This window comes from Penicillium antarcticum, assembly GCF_028974205.1.
Source record: "Penicillium antarcticum strain IBT 31339 chromosome Unknown utg000005l_segment0_segment0, whole genome shotgun sequence".
NCBI lineage: Eukaryota > Fungi > Ascomycota > Eurotiomycetes > Eurotiales > Aspergillaceae > Penicillium > Penicillium antarcticum.
The window spans coordinates 3,506,769-3,523,382 of record NW_026695303.1 but is presented as its reverse complement, the minus strand read 5'-3'; the positions used below and the strand labels follow the sequence as shown (position 1 = coordinate 3,523,382).

The 16,614-nt window shown below is 49.4% G+C and overlaps 7 protein-coding genes across 7 annotated transcripts; 5 read left to right on the top strand and 2 right to left on the bottom strand.

The window, feature by feature from the left end:
• Window positions 1–562: 562 nt before the first annotated feature.
• N7508_005994 (GH92 family glycosyl hydrolase) lies at window positions 563–3,110 on the bottom strand (the record flags this gene model as incomplete). Its single annotated transcript, XM_058464060.1, has 2 exons — window positions 563–2,428; window positions 2,484–3,110. 2 exons carry the CDS (start codon window positions 3,108–3,110, stop codon window positions 563–565), a joined length of 2,493 nt encoding a protein of 830 aa, XP_058320538.1.
• Window positions 3,111–3,713: 603 nt separating this feature from the next.
• Window positions 3,714–4,610, top strand: N7508_005993 (ankyrin repeat domain-containing protein; the record flags this gene model as incomplete). Its single annotated transcript, XM_058464059.1, has 1 exon — window positions 3,714–4,610. One exon carries the CDS (start codon window positions 3,714–3,716, stop codon window positions 4,608–4,610), a length of 897 nt encoding a protein of 298 aa, XP_058320537.1.
• A 447-nt stretch (window positions 4,611–5,057) lies between these two features.
• On the top strand, window positions 5,058–6,018 carry N7508_005992 (M50 family metallopeptidase; the record flags this gene model as incomplete). The annotated part of the gene is made up of 4 exons (XM_058464058.1): window positions 5,058–5,240; window positions 5,290–5,652; window positions 5,715–5,759; window positions 5,809–6,018. 4 exons carry the CDS (start codon window positions 5,058–5,060, stop codon window positions 6,016–6,018), a joined length of 801 nt encoding a protein of 266 aa, XP_058320536.1.
• Window positions 6,019–6,510: 492 nt separating this feature from the next.
• Window positions 6,511–8,158, bottom strand: N7508_005991 (uncharacterized protein; the record flags this gene model as incomplete). Its single annotated transcript, XM_058464057.1, has 2 exons — window positions 6,511–7,825; window positions 7,878–8,158. 2 exons carry the CDS (start codon window positions 8,156–8,158, stop codon window positions 6,511–6,513), a joined length of 1,596 nt encoding a protein of 531 aa, XP_058320535.1.
• A 445-nt stretch (window positions 8,159–8,603) lies between these two features.
• N7508_005990 (threonine aldolase GLY1) lies at window positions 8,604–9,851 on the top strand (the record flags this gene model as incomplete). Its single annotated transcript, XM_058464056.1, has 3 exons — window positions 8,604–8,685; window positions 8,735–9,688; window positions 9,745–9,851. 3 exons carry the CDS (start codon window positions 8,604–8,606, stop codon window positions 9,849–9,851), a joined length of 1,143 nt encoding a protein of 380 aa, XP_058320534.1.
• Window positions 9,852–11,134: 1,283 nt separating this feature from the next.
• Window positions 11,135–14,281, top strand: N7508_005989 (CAMK family serine/threonine-protein kinase; the record flags this gene model as incomplete). The annotated part of the gene is made up of 3 exons (XM_058464055.1): window positions 11,135–12,016; window positions 12,069–12,469; window positions 12,514–14,281. 3 exons carry the CDS (start codon window positions 11,135–11,137, stop codon window positions 14,279–14,281), a joined length of 3,051 nt encoding a protein of 1,016 aa, XP_058320533.1.
• A 605-nt stretch (window positions 14,282–14,886) lies between these two features.
• On the top strand, window positions 14,887–16,291 carry N7508_005988 (putative alpha-1,6-mannosyltransferase subunit; the record flags this gene model as incomplete). Its single annotated transcript, XM_058464054.1, has 2 exons — window positions 14,887–15,292; window positions 15,348–16,291. The coding sequence occupies 2 exons, from the start codon at window positions 14,887–14,889 to the stop codon at window positions 16,289–16,291; spliced, it is 1,350 nt and encodes a 449-aa protein (XP_058320532.1).
• Between the last annotated feature and the right edge of the window lie 323 nt (window positions 16,292–16,614).

Here is a 16,614-nt window from a genome sequence, read left to right as displayed (position 1 = left end):
TTTATATGAATCTCTGCATTCTTAGATCCCGCTTTCGTGGTACTTAATTACTTGGCTGGACTCAGGCGTCATGGGCCATCTTGAAGTTTGATGGCGTGATGAACCGGAGCGGTTCATTCTTCGTGCAATGCATTCTGGTCTGTACTTAATTATTTTTAGATTCTAGATTGTTGCATGAAAAACTCTTCGGCTGGCTTGCTGAGTAGTACAACTAATCCAGGTATAAACATCATATATTTGAGCTACACCACAAATCCACGGGGAAAAAACGAAGATTAAGCGTAATTTATGCGGATCTAACGAAAAGTCCGGTCTAGTATGGTGCAATGATTTGCCAATTAGCTCAGGGATGATGTGATTCAACACTTAGGCGGCACACCAATCAACATTTAAAAGTAAGAAACATCAAACTAAAAGAAGAATAAGTTCAGCTTGTTATGCAGGCCAAAAGGTAAAACCCCTCCGTGGCAAACAATGATCGCACGAGCTACCCAGTTCACTGTTCTCCTATACTCTAAGCGATTGGGACTGTCGATCTAGCGCCATCTGAGATGCAACCTCGCTATGGAGGCATATTTCCCCAAGAGGTCGGGGTCACACTCATCTCGAACTCAATATTTCTGGCGCTCACGATCTGACCATGTTTCAAGACTGGCGAGGCAACGGCCTTTCCATCGACCTTCAGGCTCTTAATGTATGCCATAGTAGATGCACCCGGGGCAACAATCTCTAACATCCTTTCTTTGCCATTCACAATCCTTCCACCGGTACTCGCTCCACTTGGAAGGCGAATGGACACATGTTCAAAGAGCGGGGTCCCGACAATATACTCGTCGCTGGCAGGATTGACCGGATAGAAACCCAGAGCTGAGAAGACATACCAGGCGCTCATCTGACCCAAATCCTCATTGCCACCCAGCCCACCACTGGTGGTATTATAATTTGACCAGGCAACCTCTCTAATGGTCTCAGCTGCTTGGTTGGGGTATCCAAGAACAGAATAGAGATAAGGCACATGGTGGCTCGGCTCATTCGTGTGATCATTATGGCCGCCCTTAAAGTGGGCATCTAGCTTGTCTCGCAGAGCTTCACGACCACCGAAAAGCTTAGCCAGACCCTTCACATCGTGCATCACGTCGAAGGTGTATACCCAATCATCACCTTCTGTCCAGCCCCAGGTACTATTCGCCCAGCTCCCGTTAGCATTGCGCGCTTGCATGAACTGCGTCTCGTTGTTCCAGATATAAGCGTAGTTTCCACTTCGCTCTTGCAGTGCGATCACAGCCGCATTTTCCGCTCCAGCGTGTGCAGCAACAATTGAACAGGCATAATCGTCGAATGCGTAGTCCAAAGTCCGACTACCCGCTTCGGACCATCCGTCATTCGATACCCAACCCTGCTTCATGTATAGCGTGAGACCAGCGCGGGCCTCATACGAGGTGTCCGGCTCACGGTCATAGTACAGAAGCAAGGTGTCATTATCAGGCGGTGTATACGCATTCTTTTTAACGGCCTTCCAAGCTTTGGAGATATCAAAGTCCTTGAATCCGCGCTCCAATGCATTTGCCAGGACTGCATCTGCATTTGTCGCGATCATGATGTTTGTCTCAACGAGGTTTGCCCAAATCGGCAACCAGCCAGTCCAATCGAAGATGCGGAGCAGCGAGCGCATCATGCTGTTGACACGTTCTGGGGCGAATAGTGTGAGTACTGAGTGCTCGGCTCTGTATGTATCCCAGATTGACCAGGACTGGTAGTATGAGTCGTTCTCTGTGTGGACGCTATCAGTATAACCGGAGTAGAAGGTTCGTGGCGCATCATCGTCCCTTGATGTGGGTTCAGAGAAGTCATTTGGGTATTGGAGTGCATGGAATAGACCGGTATACCAGATCGTACGGGGGTCATGATCTGAATCGGTTTTGTTGACGCCCTTGATGGATACTCGACCGAGCTTCTCGAGCCAGGCAGACTTCACTTTGTCGGTGGTGTTTTCGAATGTGTGTCCATCCGGGGTCTGGAATTCGAGGTTCTTCCGAGCCTGTGCAATACTAACATATGAAACGCCCGTCCGTACTTCTACGCGCGAGGTCTTGTTGCTGAACTTCACGTATGCGCCAGTGAAATTTCCATGTCGGTAACTTTCATTTTCCATCAAATCACCGCCATTGGCAACGCCATACTCGGTAAACGGCTCAGAGAAGCGGGACACGAAGTATCCCTTGAATGACGGTGCTTTGTCAGGTCCGAGAAGATAATCCTGGCGCTCTGTGTTGTACCCAGAGATTTCTTTGTTCTTCGAGTCAATATGAACTTCACCAATCCAATTCCGACGGGAAGCTTGAATAAATACCCAAGGATTCTGGGCTTGGTCGTCACTTTGGAAGTCGAAGCGAAGGTGGCCAACGTGAGCATCTGCCGACATGGCAATCTAAAAAAATACAATAGAACCTATGCAGCAACAAATCACGCGTTGTAATACATACCTGAATAGAAGTCTCATATTTCTCGTCAGACTGGGCGCGAAGAGTCGATTCCACTTCCCGTTTTCGCGTCCGCCCATTAGCACCCTCCTTCACCTGATCAGGAACCGCTCCAGCACCTCCAGGAACCTCCCCATCACCAACAGCCTCGGCTGTGGCATTCCAATCACGATCCATAAGTTGAGTGGCATTAACCAAAACCTCATAAACGTACGGCGTACTTCTTTCGTCTTGTTTGCGGAACTCCAGCCCGCGATTCTCAAACAAGGGCTGAACATCGCCTATGCCAGGCGTCAAGACAACCTGGCCAGACTCGCCCATCCAAATTGCAGGCTGGTGAGTAGCCTGAAATCCATGAATAAGACGGTCGCTATCCCCGTATGGAACCTGGGAAATGAAATTCTCGCGCGTCTGCGGTGTCCACCGCGTCATTCCGAACGGGGGACAGACAGAGGGGATCATACCGCCATTTCCATTTGGGGTGATTCCATAAGTGCCAATGAGGGGATTGACAAAATCGAGAACACCTGCATTCTCATGGTAATTTGTGCTCCGATGCTTTGTCCCCATTGGTTGGGCGTATGTACATCCTGTGAGTCCTGCGACCAGGACTGGTAGAATGCCCACCATGTTGAGTGTGATTTTTGGTATAGGAAGGTCAAGGATGACAGTAAGTCATGGTAGGGTGGATATATGGGTAGTCAAAAGTATCTGATTGGCATTCTTTTTATATTCCATTAGCTTGTAGAATCGGCAAATGGATGGTTGTTGATCCCAATTTCCATCCCCGCATTTGCGGGGTGCGGTAGCACCGGCAGGTCACAGTGAAGGTCCGAGCCTCAATATATGGAGGTTGGATGCAAGAAGGAGAAGTTGAAGCAAACATTGGAAGAAGCACATCCATCACGTGCTGTAGTTTCGACTGGAATTTGTCGAGAATGATGCTTTGGCGCTAACCACATACGGCTTAGAGTCTCACGTCTTTTCGACTTCCCTAATACGCAAGTATCTAACATATATCGTCTTTCCATGTCGCTCGATCAAGTCCCAACTGAGATTACATTGATCATCGCATCGCACCTTTCTGAAAATAGCATATATGCCTTGGTCAGGACCAGTCGCCATCTACACAACCGGCTTATCAAGCTCTTGTATTACTTTCATGGCCAGTATAAACATGGAGCCGCACTTTCTTTTCTTGTCGAGAGGAACCTCTTTCTGCGAATTCCAAATATGTTGGAGGGTGTGAAGGCTGTCCGTGATCAGCTTAGCGGAACATTACTAGCAGCGGGCAACCGAGGGGAATTTGAGGTGGTAAAGCAGATGCAAGGCGTGGACGAGGAAGAGGAAGAAGAAGTCAATCCAACACAAAGAAGAGGTCAGCTTCGAGGTCTTCCAGACCAGTACTGGCAGGATATCTACACCCACCCTCTTTACCAACAGGGAAAGGAGCACAGTATACCGAGTATTGTGAACATTCAGCACGCTCTACTGGTGGCCATTGAGACCGGTTCTACTGAAATTGTTACAACCTTGCTTGATTTTGGCGCACAACCTAATTTCTGTCGTGGAAATCGCATACAATATCTCTATTGGGAGCGTGATACGAACTGGTGGCATGCAACGGAGATTGATAACCCGCCCCTTTTCACTGCGGTGCAATCCGAAAATCTGGACATGGTGAAGCTTCTGCTTCGGCGAGGTGCTGATCCCACCCGATATGCCCTCTCACCTTTATATAGCGCTGTTGAAGATAACCGACGGGCTATATTGCTCGAACACGGCGTGGGGCCGCAATCAACGGCTTTAAAGCTAGCTGTGCTGAATAGGGATGAGTGTATGGTAGGCTTTCTTCTTGATGGAGGATTGAACGTCACGGAGTATGGGCATGCTGCACTTTACACTGCTGAAAGGCAGGGCGACTTGCATATGGTCAACTTGTTAAAATCTCGTGGTGCGACACTGAAAAATCTTTTTGACGATGAGAGAGAGACTTGGGAAAAGGAAGATGGAGACGGTACTCGTCGTCCTTATTATCAACGAATGATGTGCACTCTCTATGAGCCAGAGGTGTCGGAGGAATCGGACGAGGAGGAATCAGCAGCAGAGGATGTTTTTTCTATCCTCTAGCTTGAAGAATCGAGAATTTTGCCAAAGGAGAGACTTCATTGGTTACTCCTAGACCCTTGAGTACACTGATGATTGCGGTTCAATATTTAGGTGTAATAAACGTCCTAGGCTAAATCCCAAATACCGAGTCTTCTTGGGTTTTATGAGTGCCTGTGGCTTTCAATGGTTTTCCAGTCAGTATGAGCTGGGTTTTTTTTGCAAACCATAACATTTTAATATATTCAAACGGCTTGATTTGACTGATAATCAAGAACAATTCAGCCCTATGGTCGGAGTGAAACAAAGCCAAGAAGCTAAAAATAGGCGCCACACCAGCCACACAAACATGCGCGTCCATCCCTACGCGGATCTGCACTGAGTTTTAACAACTCTTTTAAATAGCTCGAGCGGTGCCTTGCTGGTTTCTTTTTCATCTCTTTTGCTTACTTGTTTATTTGTTTACCCACCATGCCAGCCCTATATGCAGCGCTAGCCCGAAGCGTGGAAACGGCCCCGCATCAACTCGCCAGTCGTGGCTTGACAGTCAACCATACTCAGGCCATCACCCTGGGGGTGATGGCCGTCTATGTCGTGGTCATCGCACTACTATGGAACCTGCCCTATGTTCGCTGGTCACTATGGCCCTTCAAAGTAAATAGCCTTCCCACCCTTCTTTCTGTTTGCGACTAACATGTGACAGATGCTGGTGATTGCCTTCCATGAGTTCGGCCATGCGATCACTGCCTGCTGCACCGGTGGAAAAGTCAAGTCCATCTCCCTTGATCCCCATGAAGGTGGTGTCACCCATATGCAGGGTGGTGTCAGCGCGATCACCTTGCCAGCTGGTTATCTCGGCTCCTCGATCATCGGCGCGCTTCTGATCTTCGCTGGGTTCGATATTGTGGCTAGCAAGGTTGCCAGTATTATCTTGGGTGTTTGCTTCCTGCTTACGCTTTGGTGGGCGCGACGGGACTGGTTGACCATTCTGACTATCCTCCTTGCGGTTGGGTTGTTGGTGGCATGCTGGTTCATCGCCCATGGCGAAGCTTTGCGCTGGGTTGTGGTAAGTCGCATCTACTCTGCTCATATCAAGTTACCAGTCATACTAATATCTGTCTTATCTAGCTCTTCATCGGTGTCATGTCCGCTCTGTACAGCGTCTGGGATATCGTAAGTCCAGCCAACCCTCTTCATATACTTATCTAACAATCTATCTCAGTGTGACGACCTCATCCTGCGCAAAGTAAACACCTCCGACGCCAGCGTCTTCGCCAAGAAATACGGTGGTTCCTCCCAGTGCTGGGGTGTCATCTGGTCCCTCATCTCCCTCTGCTTCATGGCTATTGGTATCATCGGTGGTATCGCAGCCTTCCCTGAGTCATTCAGCCAGCAACAGTCCGACTCTAAGCATTTCATTCCCACTCGCTAAACGAGTGCGATCATCGAATTATGGCACAACGAGTTGAGACTATATCCATTTCATGCATTATGACACTTTATGTATGCCTATTTTATTTTTATTTTAATTTCTTAAATAGCAAGATTGCCAGAGATAATATCATGAAAATACCGTATTTGCGAGACAAGACCTCATATTCTAAATCTTTACTCTTATCGGTAGCAGTTCATTCGGGTTGTATATATCCGCCTTGAGTGATGTTTTTTGTTGAAAACCCACCGCCACCAGGAACCGAAGTCTAACTCAAAACACGATTACCTAAAATGGTTCTGGATTAATTATTTTCACTTCTGATGCCGGACGAGTTGAGAAATGGATAAGGTTCAGTTGATCTGCGAGGTATATATTTGCAACGTTGGAAGGTAAATCAGCGAAGAATCATTTAATTATGTCACGGCGAATCCATCTAGACCAGCTGTATTGGAATCTATTGTACAAATATCGTAGAAATACAAAGCGCGTCTATCGTGTATTGCCTGCCTCTCGAGCCTCTTCTTGCTGTAAAGCCATTTTAGCCATGACGTCCCGCGCCGCGACCTTAGCTTTACGCTTCTCATTCATAGCAATTTCGTCCAGAGATTCCTCTTGAACACCAATCCGACTTCCATTCGGAGAGCCAGTGTTGCGCTTGGTCTTTTTGTTGGCCGCTTGCTGGGAATCAGATGCCCCATCTTGGTCATTGTCGCTGTAGGATGGGTCCGGAGATGTTGCTCGCAGGCTGCGACGGGATTGTCGGCGTGTCAATGTTGGTTGACCAGTAGAATCGGCGCTGGTTCCCTGCCCGTTCAGAGTAGGATTTGGAGGTTGTCGAATGTCAGGATTGGGATTCGGGGGTGGGTTGGTTGATTTTCTGGGTCTGCCCCGTCCTCTCGGTGCAGGTGCTTGCGCTACAGCTTCCGGGTTGTCGCCATTTGACGGGTTCAGGCGCGGGCGTTTCGCCATGGTCTGCTGAGGAGGTTGTGATCGAGCTTGGTTTGTGTTACTGGCCCCATTCTGAGGTGCCGGCCCTGAGCCCGCTCCGTATTCCGACGGGCCGCTGGTAATGGCACGCCGTTGTTGATCTTTAAGATCACCACAAGATTCACGGACAGCTGGGAATGACAGGTCCGAATCGTCAGTCATATCGTTTTCATCAAAGTAGGTGCCAAATGATTGGCCGCGATCAACAGGGAAAGCGTCGGGCCAAGTGCGCTTCCGGCCTGCCTGGAGCAAGCCCGGGCTTCGAACTTCAGGGAGTGCAGAATTCATATTCAACACAGACAATGAGTCTTGCTGAGGCTGTGGTGAGTTTCCTCCCATATAACGATTCTTTAACTTCAGAGCCTCAATTTCCAACTTCAATTTCTCAATTTCGTCGGATTTGGATTTGAGCTCTCTGAGTACGGTAGCAATCATGTCAAAATCATGCCCCTGGAGGAAAGATCCCTCTCCAATGTGCCTGTTTGGTCCGTTCAACTCAATTCGAAGTGCGGTGAAGGAATGCTTGAGATCTGACATTGTATCTTGTAGGTGGTTCACGGAGTTCGAGATTTGATCGATGCTTCTGCCTTGGCTGAGCATTTGCCTTTGTACTGACGGATCGAGGTTGGCGGGATCAGAGACGCCAGCCGGGACAAGCGCAGTGTCCTGGACAATTTCGGAGGTTCGGCGTGGTGGTTCTTTCGGGGTAGGACAAAGGAGGCGCTCGAGGGTCCCCTGTTTGAACTGAGGCTGTACGGTCCGCATAGTAACAATTTCCCTAAATGCAACCTTGTTCATCTTCCACAGTATATTCATTCTAAACTCGGATCAGCAGGGAGGGGTTACGCTAGCAGTTCAGGGCAGCTTACCCAGTGTCGAATGGACACAGGACTCCAATTCGTTGTTGACATAATTTGCACGAAATTTCCTGGATAATACGCCCACGCAAGACGGTCATGTCAGAAGTGTGAGGAATCTGTTTGCGCTCCGATGATACCGAGATGCGATGGAGGTCGACACTGAGCCATGCCGTCGGGATAGCGTAGACATTGGATAGTTTTGCCCACTCATTCTCCAGTGCAGCCAGTGAGCTGGAGCACCGTGAGCATTGGGACAATATGCCCGGGCGAGTCAAATGGGACAAGTCCATGATGTGTCTAGAGTAAGAATGTGCGGATGTTGAGAAAGCCATGGATTGCAGCCAGACCGCTGAGTCAGCCGGTAGTGCCAGAGACCACGCTAGGCCCAATTGGGTTATCGATAAGGACTGTAGAGTGTGTCGTCATCGAGAGAACTGAAGACTTTCGCGGTGCCTGAACACAAGTTGTCCCTGTCGTACTTGGGCCAATAACTGCATATACAGTCCCCGAAAGGCGTACAAAGTTGGACTTTGTTGCACGCACAGTTATCTCCCTGCATGATCACGTGCCGGGTCCCCTCTTTCCCCGTTATTTTCCAGAGACCAATGCGACGCTGATACAGAACTCATGAATCGCTTCTTACAACCAGTCTGTCGCTCATCTTCGGCACTCTGGTCATTAGGAAGAGCAACAATACGTCCTACAATTGCCGTAGCACAACTCTCAACCTGCGCAATGTCTACTACCGCGGTACCCGGCAGTGATAAGAAGCCCAACACCTGGCAGGGGGCTGGTGCTGCCGAGTTTGACCTCAGAAGTATGCTTCAACCACCAATCGGAAGGCCGGTGTATACTAAATGCTACAGGTGACACGATGACGAAGCCTACCGCATCCATGCTTGAAGCCATCTGCCAAACGACGCTCCTCGATGATGTCTTCAATGAAGACACAGTCACCAATGACTTGCAAAGCTACGTCGCCCAGATTACAGGACACGAGTCGAGTCTGTTGGTTATGTCGGGGACAATGGGAAACCAGGTGGCCATTCGCTCTCATCTCGCGCAACCTCCTCATTCGGTGCTGTGTGATCATCGATCTCACATCATTTGTTATGAAGCTGGTGGTGTAAGCGCATGGACTGGTGCTACAATGCAGACGGTTATACCCAAGAACGGGGTTCATTTGACCTTGGAGGACATACAGAAGCATGCTGTGCTCGACGATAACATCCATTATTGTCCCACCAAACTGATCAGCTTGGAGAACACACTTGATGGAATGATCATGCCCTTGAGCGAGGCATGTCGCATCGTTGAGTGGGCTCATGCTAATGACATCAAGGTCCATCTGGATGGTGCTCGGCTGTGGGAGGCTGTTGTGGCCGGTGCGGGCAGTCTACCCGAATACGCCAGTCTGTTTGACAGCGTCAGTCTTTGTTTCTCTAAGGGTCTAGGTGCGCCTATTGGAAGTATTATTGTCGGTTCTCAAGACTTTATTAAGAAAGCCCGTTGGTTCCGCAAGTCTATTGGTGGCGGTGCTCGCCAGACGGGTGTAATTGCCGCTGCCGCCCGAATCGCCCTGGATGAAACATTTGGCACTGACCCTCAAGGCCAGACTGGAAAGCTTGCAGCTACCCATGCGAAGGCAAAGCAGGTGGCCGATATGTGGACCAGTCGCGGAGGCAAGCTGGAGTATCCTCTGCACACCAACATGGTTTGGTTGGATCTCGAGGCGTCTGGAGTGGGCCCAAATGACATGGCACAAATTGGACAAGAACAAGGACTGAGATTGATGGGCGGCCGGGTGGTTGTCCATTATCGTAAGACCCTTCATTCCTCCCCAGGCTAACAGTTTAATATATCTGACTTATCACAGAAACCTCCGACGAAGCGCTTGCACGACTTGAGCGAGTCTTCAACACTGCGCTCAAAGGAGATTACAGGCGTAATGAGGATACGAGCAAGCCATATGGAACTAAATAACCTAGAGATATACATATAGAGTGTAGAAAGCTTGCGCGCACAGTACAATAGAAGAAAATCCGCCAGACTGTTGTACAAATTATATCCTAACCCTAACCGGTAGTATGTACTAAGGGTCAGTCAAAATTGGCTTCGAGGTCATATTTATATCGTCGACGATAAGATATTATAGGCCCGTAGTAGTCCGCCAGGTAGAGATGTTACGAATCGGATGTAAATACTATGTTCGACTAATCTCGAATATCCGATGTTTTCTCATAGATCGAGTCCTGGTGGTTCCCTGGTTGACGCTAGTTGCCGATCAACCAATCAGCGCTACTGCTGCCTGATGAGTCAGGCTAAGGATGGGCCTCAGGTACTTGCTGCCTGAGGTGTCTTCAAGTCACGATTGTTGCGGCTGGGTGATGTTCTTGTTTCTCGGACGACGACCTTGCAAGGAGAGCAATTTCGCTCCCCCATCTTCATCTGTCCGCCGTTTGAATACCGCCAACTGTGGACAGAGTGGTCGGGAGTATGTCAAGTTGTGTGAGTTGATGCTTTGGAATCGAGGCTGAACAAAGACACAGCTAAGCTTCGAGGTGAACTATGCTAACTATTGGGCTCATTTTTACAGACATACCTCCTTGCCTTTTTAAGAACGCCGAAATTGTTATCCTCCCCCTGCATCAATAGCTTCCAGTGCCGAAAATAGCTAGTCTGTTTTCGATTGAGCAGTGCCTCGACCGCCCACCTTCCCACCACTTCATACCAAGCCCATCGAACGTTGTTCTACTTGGAGCCAAGATTTAGATAAATCGCCTCTTGTTATTGGCCCGCCCCATAAATCACCTTCACCCAGACGTGCTCTGAGGATACCCGCAGAGGGACACCCCACTTACAACATACCGATCAGCTGCTGCCCAGTGGTCAACCTGGCCCACTTGTATTTTCAAGCCAGCCTGTTGCTGCTCATTTTCTGGTGACAGTTGTACATACCCTAGCAAATCTGGGAGCAATCGGCGGGGATACTGGTGAGGTAGGTTTTGCCCGGGTGCTTGGCCCTTCGGTCTCATTGTCGCAGTATTCCAGAGGTATATTTACCACCTCGCCCCGGCTTTTCCCTCGGACTCTCGACTCATACATTATCTCTAGCCCATGATATTAATGACCTGTTATGCAAATTGCTTTTGCTGTCCTCGCACCAGCACATATACCTTCCTTCCCCGGGTCTTCATCAGTAGCTGTTTCCCATCATCTACATTCTCATAACAACTGCATTTGAACCTACGCTCGACTGCACCATAATGGCGGCCACACAAGAATCCACTCAACCAACCGCCGATCCTCGTCGGATGGGCATGAATAACTCTGGCCTCGAGGACCAAGATGTGTCCGATATCATCTGTACCCTTCATCCCAATTCTCGTGTTACCCATGATGCTGTTGCTGCCACACGGAAACTCAACCCTCAGCATATCCTTCAAAGGGATGCTTTGGACTATGAGTCTCAAACCGCAACAATGGATCTTGCCTTAAGGCTATCATCCAATGTACAGAACCTAGGGATGGGTTTCTGCTTTGGTCGGAATCCAGCTCGCTGTGACGTTCTTTTGACGGTTGACGATGGAGCGAAGCGTGTATCCAATGCCCACTTTCGCATTTATCTGACAGGAGATGGAATCCTCATGCTTCAGGATACCTCCACGAACGGTACCATCGTGGACAACTGCCGCCTCCGGAAAACCCAAAAAGAAAACAGCAGAATGCTTGTAAATGGATCTGTGATTCAAGTTGTCATTGGCGACCACGCCTCGGACGAGGTCCGGTTCCTGGTCCGAATTCCACCACGAGAGGGATTCGCTGTTCAATACGAGAAGAACTTGCGAAATTACTTTCGAAGAGTTGTGGATGCTGCTCCCACGCACAAAGAGCATACCGGCCCTCACCCTTCTGTTCTGACATGGTCATCCTCGAAACCATACGGCATGCATTGGACAGGGGGTTCAATGTACAACGTGACAGGGCAAATCGGCAAGGGTGCATTCGCTACCGTCTACAAGATTGCGACTAAACAGCAAGGTGCCATCTTTGCTGCGAAGGAGCTGGACAAGCGCCGCTTCATGAAAAACGGCATATTGGATCAAAAGGTTGATAATGAGATGAAGATTATGAGGGATCTCACACATGTAAGCGTTAATTTTCTTCGTCTCTCGAGTTGACCTCACTAACTCATTTCAGCCAAACATCGTTCAATATGTCGACTATCACGAACACGATCGGTGGATTTACATCATCATGGAATACGTCCCAGGAGGCGAGCTGTCTACATACCTTCAAACACAGGGCAAAATTGCCGAGGACCAGGTGAGAATTATCGCGCGACAAGTGTTACGAGCTCTCCACTATCTGCATAAACGGAAAATCACCCATCGCGATATCAAGCCTGACAATATCTTGATCTCTTCTTTGGAACCCCTCAAAATCAAGCTATCGGACTTTGGTTTGTCGAAGGTGACTGAACAGGAAACCTTCCTGAAGACATTCTGCGGTACCCTCTTGTATTGTGCGCCGGAGGTGTATCCCGATTATGAACAATACCGACGCGGAGAGTTCCGAAAGAGACGTCGTGTCGGAGACCCGTAAGTGTCTATTCCTCATTTTGATGGACTTTACTGATTTTTAGACCTCCTAAAACGTCCCCTTATAGCCAATCAGTCGACATATGGTCTCTTGGTGCAGTTCTTTTCCACATTCTCTCCGGTGTTCCCCCATATTCCGGTCGAGCAGAAGATAGAGGCGTTCAAATGCTCCGCACTATCATGACAAGTGATGCCGATTTTGATTTCCTGCGCCACGCAGGTATTTCTGAAGAAGGCATTGACTTTGTCGCTCAACTTCTCAACAGGGATCCATTTTCGCGCCCAACAGAGAGAGAATGCTTCCAACATCCATGGATTGCGACGGTCCCCGATGTGGATGACTATGAGGATGATGATGATTTACTTTCAGAATGTCATGACGGGCTTTCAATCATTGGGGAAGATCCTGAGGACGAGCTGGATGCTTCGCAGCTGTCTATCGCCGATGGGCCTGGCTTCGCCCATGGAGCCGAACAAGAAGAGCACAACAGCAGTGAAGCTCTTGCCAAAAAGCCTCGCATTGAGTACATTCCGACGGCTGTTCGTTATCCAAGCCTACCAAAGATTGAGAGCTTCCAAGATTCCCAAGCCTATGTGGATCAACAAGCTAAACGGCTCTTTGGCGAGATCCCCTCTTCGGCCTTGCAAAGCTCTCACGCCTTGGGCAACTTTGGCGCATATGACTTTGATCACATCCAGATCGAGGAATACGCCTCTTCCGGTGAGTCGATGATGAGTGACGACCCCAGAGACTCGATCATTTCCCTCCCGGAAAACCCCTTCGGCGGCACCGCCCCCAGCCTGATGGGTGCGGAGAAGCTGGTTGGAGAACTTCACATGAATTCCTTGCATTCCATCATGCATTTCAAGGCCGGCGCCGTTAACGAATCATCAACGCGGCAGACCACACCTGGACACGCCAAGGAGCCCACGAGCCCTCATAGTCCCACTGTCCAAGATCCGGGTTTATTTCAACTGGCTTCCAGTCCCCAGGAAACTCCGAAAGCCAAATTCACTCGGCGAATCGACCTTGCGGTGCCCGACACAGCCAGCGAAGCCTCTAGCGATAGTAGTCCGCAGAACAGCCAAGAAGCTCCCGCCCCCGTGACTTCAGTAAAGCCACGCAAATCATTCTATGACCCGGAGCTCGCCACGACTCTCGATGCCCAGACAGGCGAAATAATTCTGGAGCAGTTCCGTGAAGAATCAGAGCCATGTGAGCCAATTGTTCATCAGCCCTCGATACATCCAGAGTCTTTTGCGAAGCCGCCAAAACGATTTGGCAAGTTAAGATCTCTTCCTGGTTCTATATTCGATCTGACGATATTCCTGGAAAACCGACTCACGTCGTGGGGTCGTGGCCCACTAGCGACAGTTCAACACACAGACATCACAGACACAAGGATCCCCGCCTACGCCTTGGAGCTTACATTCTGGGCACCGGGAATCGAGGCGAAGATTGCAACTGGCGAGAACTGGCAAAACATTCCTGGAGTTATGGCCATAATCTCCACGAAAGCCCGCATGGGCATATATGTCAACGGCACTCTACTCGAACGGGGTCCACCAAACGAAAACAGACCGAACCAGTGTACCTTCGGGAAACTCTACAATGGGGACGTTATCACCGTGTACCAACACAAAAACAAGAAGAAGTTTCTCAAACTTCAATGCGAATTCACCTTTGGCGATAGTGCCCAGTCCCGGCCCGTGAATGAACCCTTTACCATGCGGCAGGGTTTGATGACCAAGGCCGGAGCCGCGAACCGAATGCCGACTCGGCCGACGCGGAAATATCAGGATCAGGATTGATGGTTGGGGGATAACATCTCCGGCGTTACTTGTCTCTCTGCGTTGGACATAGATTGATAGCAATTGCATCGTTGCGTGGTAGCGTTCCTATTCTCCACAATGGCTATTGTTCCGCATGCGGATCTGTAGGGTCGATGCCCCGATATTCTGCACAGAAGGCCTCGGGGTATGTTCATGATGCCTGTCATTATGACCGACGTGTCAATCCATGGATGAGAGCAGAGCCTCGATCCAAGGTTTGAAACTATTCGATGCGATATAATCCCGCCAATTGAACTGTTAATGTGCCTTGCAGTTAATTAATAAATTATTGTACAGTCAAAGGTACATATGACGATGGTAGTATTACATCCTGGCCGCATCCGTCGACCTCATCTAGATCTACTTACCAGGCAGATAACGAACTACGGGCTAACAGTGTAAAACTCGAGTATATCCAGTAAATCCTACTTGTGCAGCAACCTTAGTCCTTTCCTTTCTCCTTGCATACGTCTGTGGTCACTCTGACCTCACCATCCTCATTCCACCCCCTTTCTTCCAAGCCTTCCATTAAGCATTGAAATCTCACATCTTGCAGTCCCTGCCGTCACGCGCAGATCATCTCCATGTCCCTGTCGCGATCACCCTCTCCCCACGCGGGCGGAGGGTGGTCCAGCCCGGGCCTCGGTCCGGGCAGCGGCACTTCTTCGCCTCGACCAGGCACAATATCACCCACCAGTGGCATCTCGTGGGCAGCAGCCAGGGCCAAGAGTGATGAGGTGCGTGGGTATCCATCTTTCTCGACGCGGAATAGCGGCTTCTTTTGCCGTCAGAAGCATAATCTCACCACCCGCTTGCCCATTCTCAGGCGACTTTCTTCACGCGACTATGTCGACAAGGATTCATATGAGAAGGAATGGAGGCCATATGATGGAGGTGGGCGCTCATTCGGGATATCATTGCGAAGAGGTCGCCTCAGAATGATCTTCGCGTTTTTCTTAATTTGGATCGGGTATCTACTCTGCTGGTCAAGTAAGTACTCGTTTCCGTTCTGCATATCTTTACTGGCTATTGACTCAAAACAAAGCAATCGTCCAAACGTACCGTCGATCACCAATGGGCGGCGGCAAGAAATTCGTCATGATTCTAGGATCCAACGTCGAAGGAGGTGTGATGGAGTTGAAGGGCGCACGCGAATGGGCAATCGAGCGCAACAGCATCTGGAACAAGCAGAAGTACGCAAAGAAATGGGGATACGAACTGGAGCTCGCCAACCTCCTAGCCAAGAAACGTTATTCGCATGAATGGCGCGAAAACTGGGAGAAGGGCGACGTGATTCGCGAAGCGATGCGCAAGTATCCTGACGCGGAATGGTTCTGGTGGCTTGACCTGAACACCTGGATCATGGAATATGAGACATCTCTACAGAGCCATATCTTCGATCACCTTAGCAGCAGTGTCTACCGCGACGTTGGCGCTTACAACCCCCTCAACATCACACACCCACTGCCGGAATTCTGGCTTGACGAGCTCAGTCGAGCCCCTGAAGGCGACGATAACCCTAACTCACTGAACATGCTCCTCTCGCAAGATTGCGCTGGTTTCAATCTCGGTTCCTTCTTCGTTCGCCGCTCTATTTGGACTGATCGCCTTCTCGATGCCTGGTGGGATCCAGTCATGTATGAGCAGATGCATATGGACTGGGAACACAAGGAACAGGATGCCCTTGAATACGTCTATCAGAGTCAGCCATGGGTCCGCAGTAGCGTTGGATTCCTACCCCAACGCAGCATCAACGCTTTCCCTCCTGGCGCCTGTGGCGATGAAGAAAATCCAGTTGTGCATTACCAGCAGAATGCTCGTGACTTTGTTGTCAACATGGCCGGCTGTATGTTTGGTCGCGACTGCTGGAGTGAAGTTTATTATTATCGTGAGCTCAGCAAATGGCTGAATCGGTCATTCTGGATGCGTCTCAAGGATGACCTCGGTGAAGGATATGACAATTTCTGGGGAAAGACGAAGAGAAATTGATCGAGGCAGAGGCCGTCATGTTGTTTTATGATTTTCTTCTTTTTTTTTCATGTCCACTTTATCGTGTTTACTTCTGTGGCAATCACTCGGAGCATCCGATCAGAGAGATTGTCTTTTTGCTTTTGTATATTGCTTCAAAGCTTTATGGTTTGCATTATCTGGATTGGATCAGGCGTGATGTGGATGGAGTTGGGTATGGTATATGAAAATATCATTTCTTGCTAGGGAACACTGGGAATACTTCAGTCACCTTCGTCTCAATAGAACAAATAGAATACTCAATTCAGAGGGAACCCCGTTTTCGGATTTTATAGATAGCATGT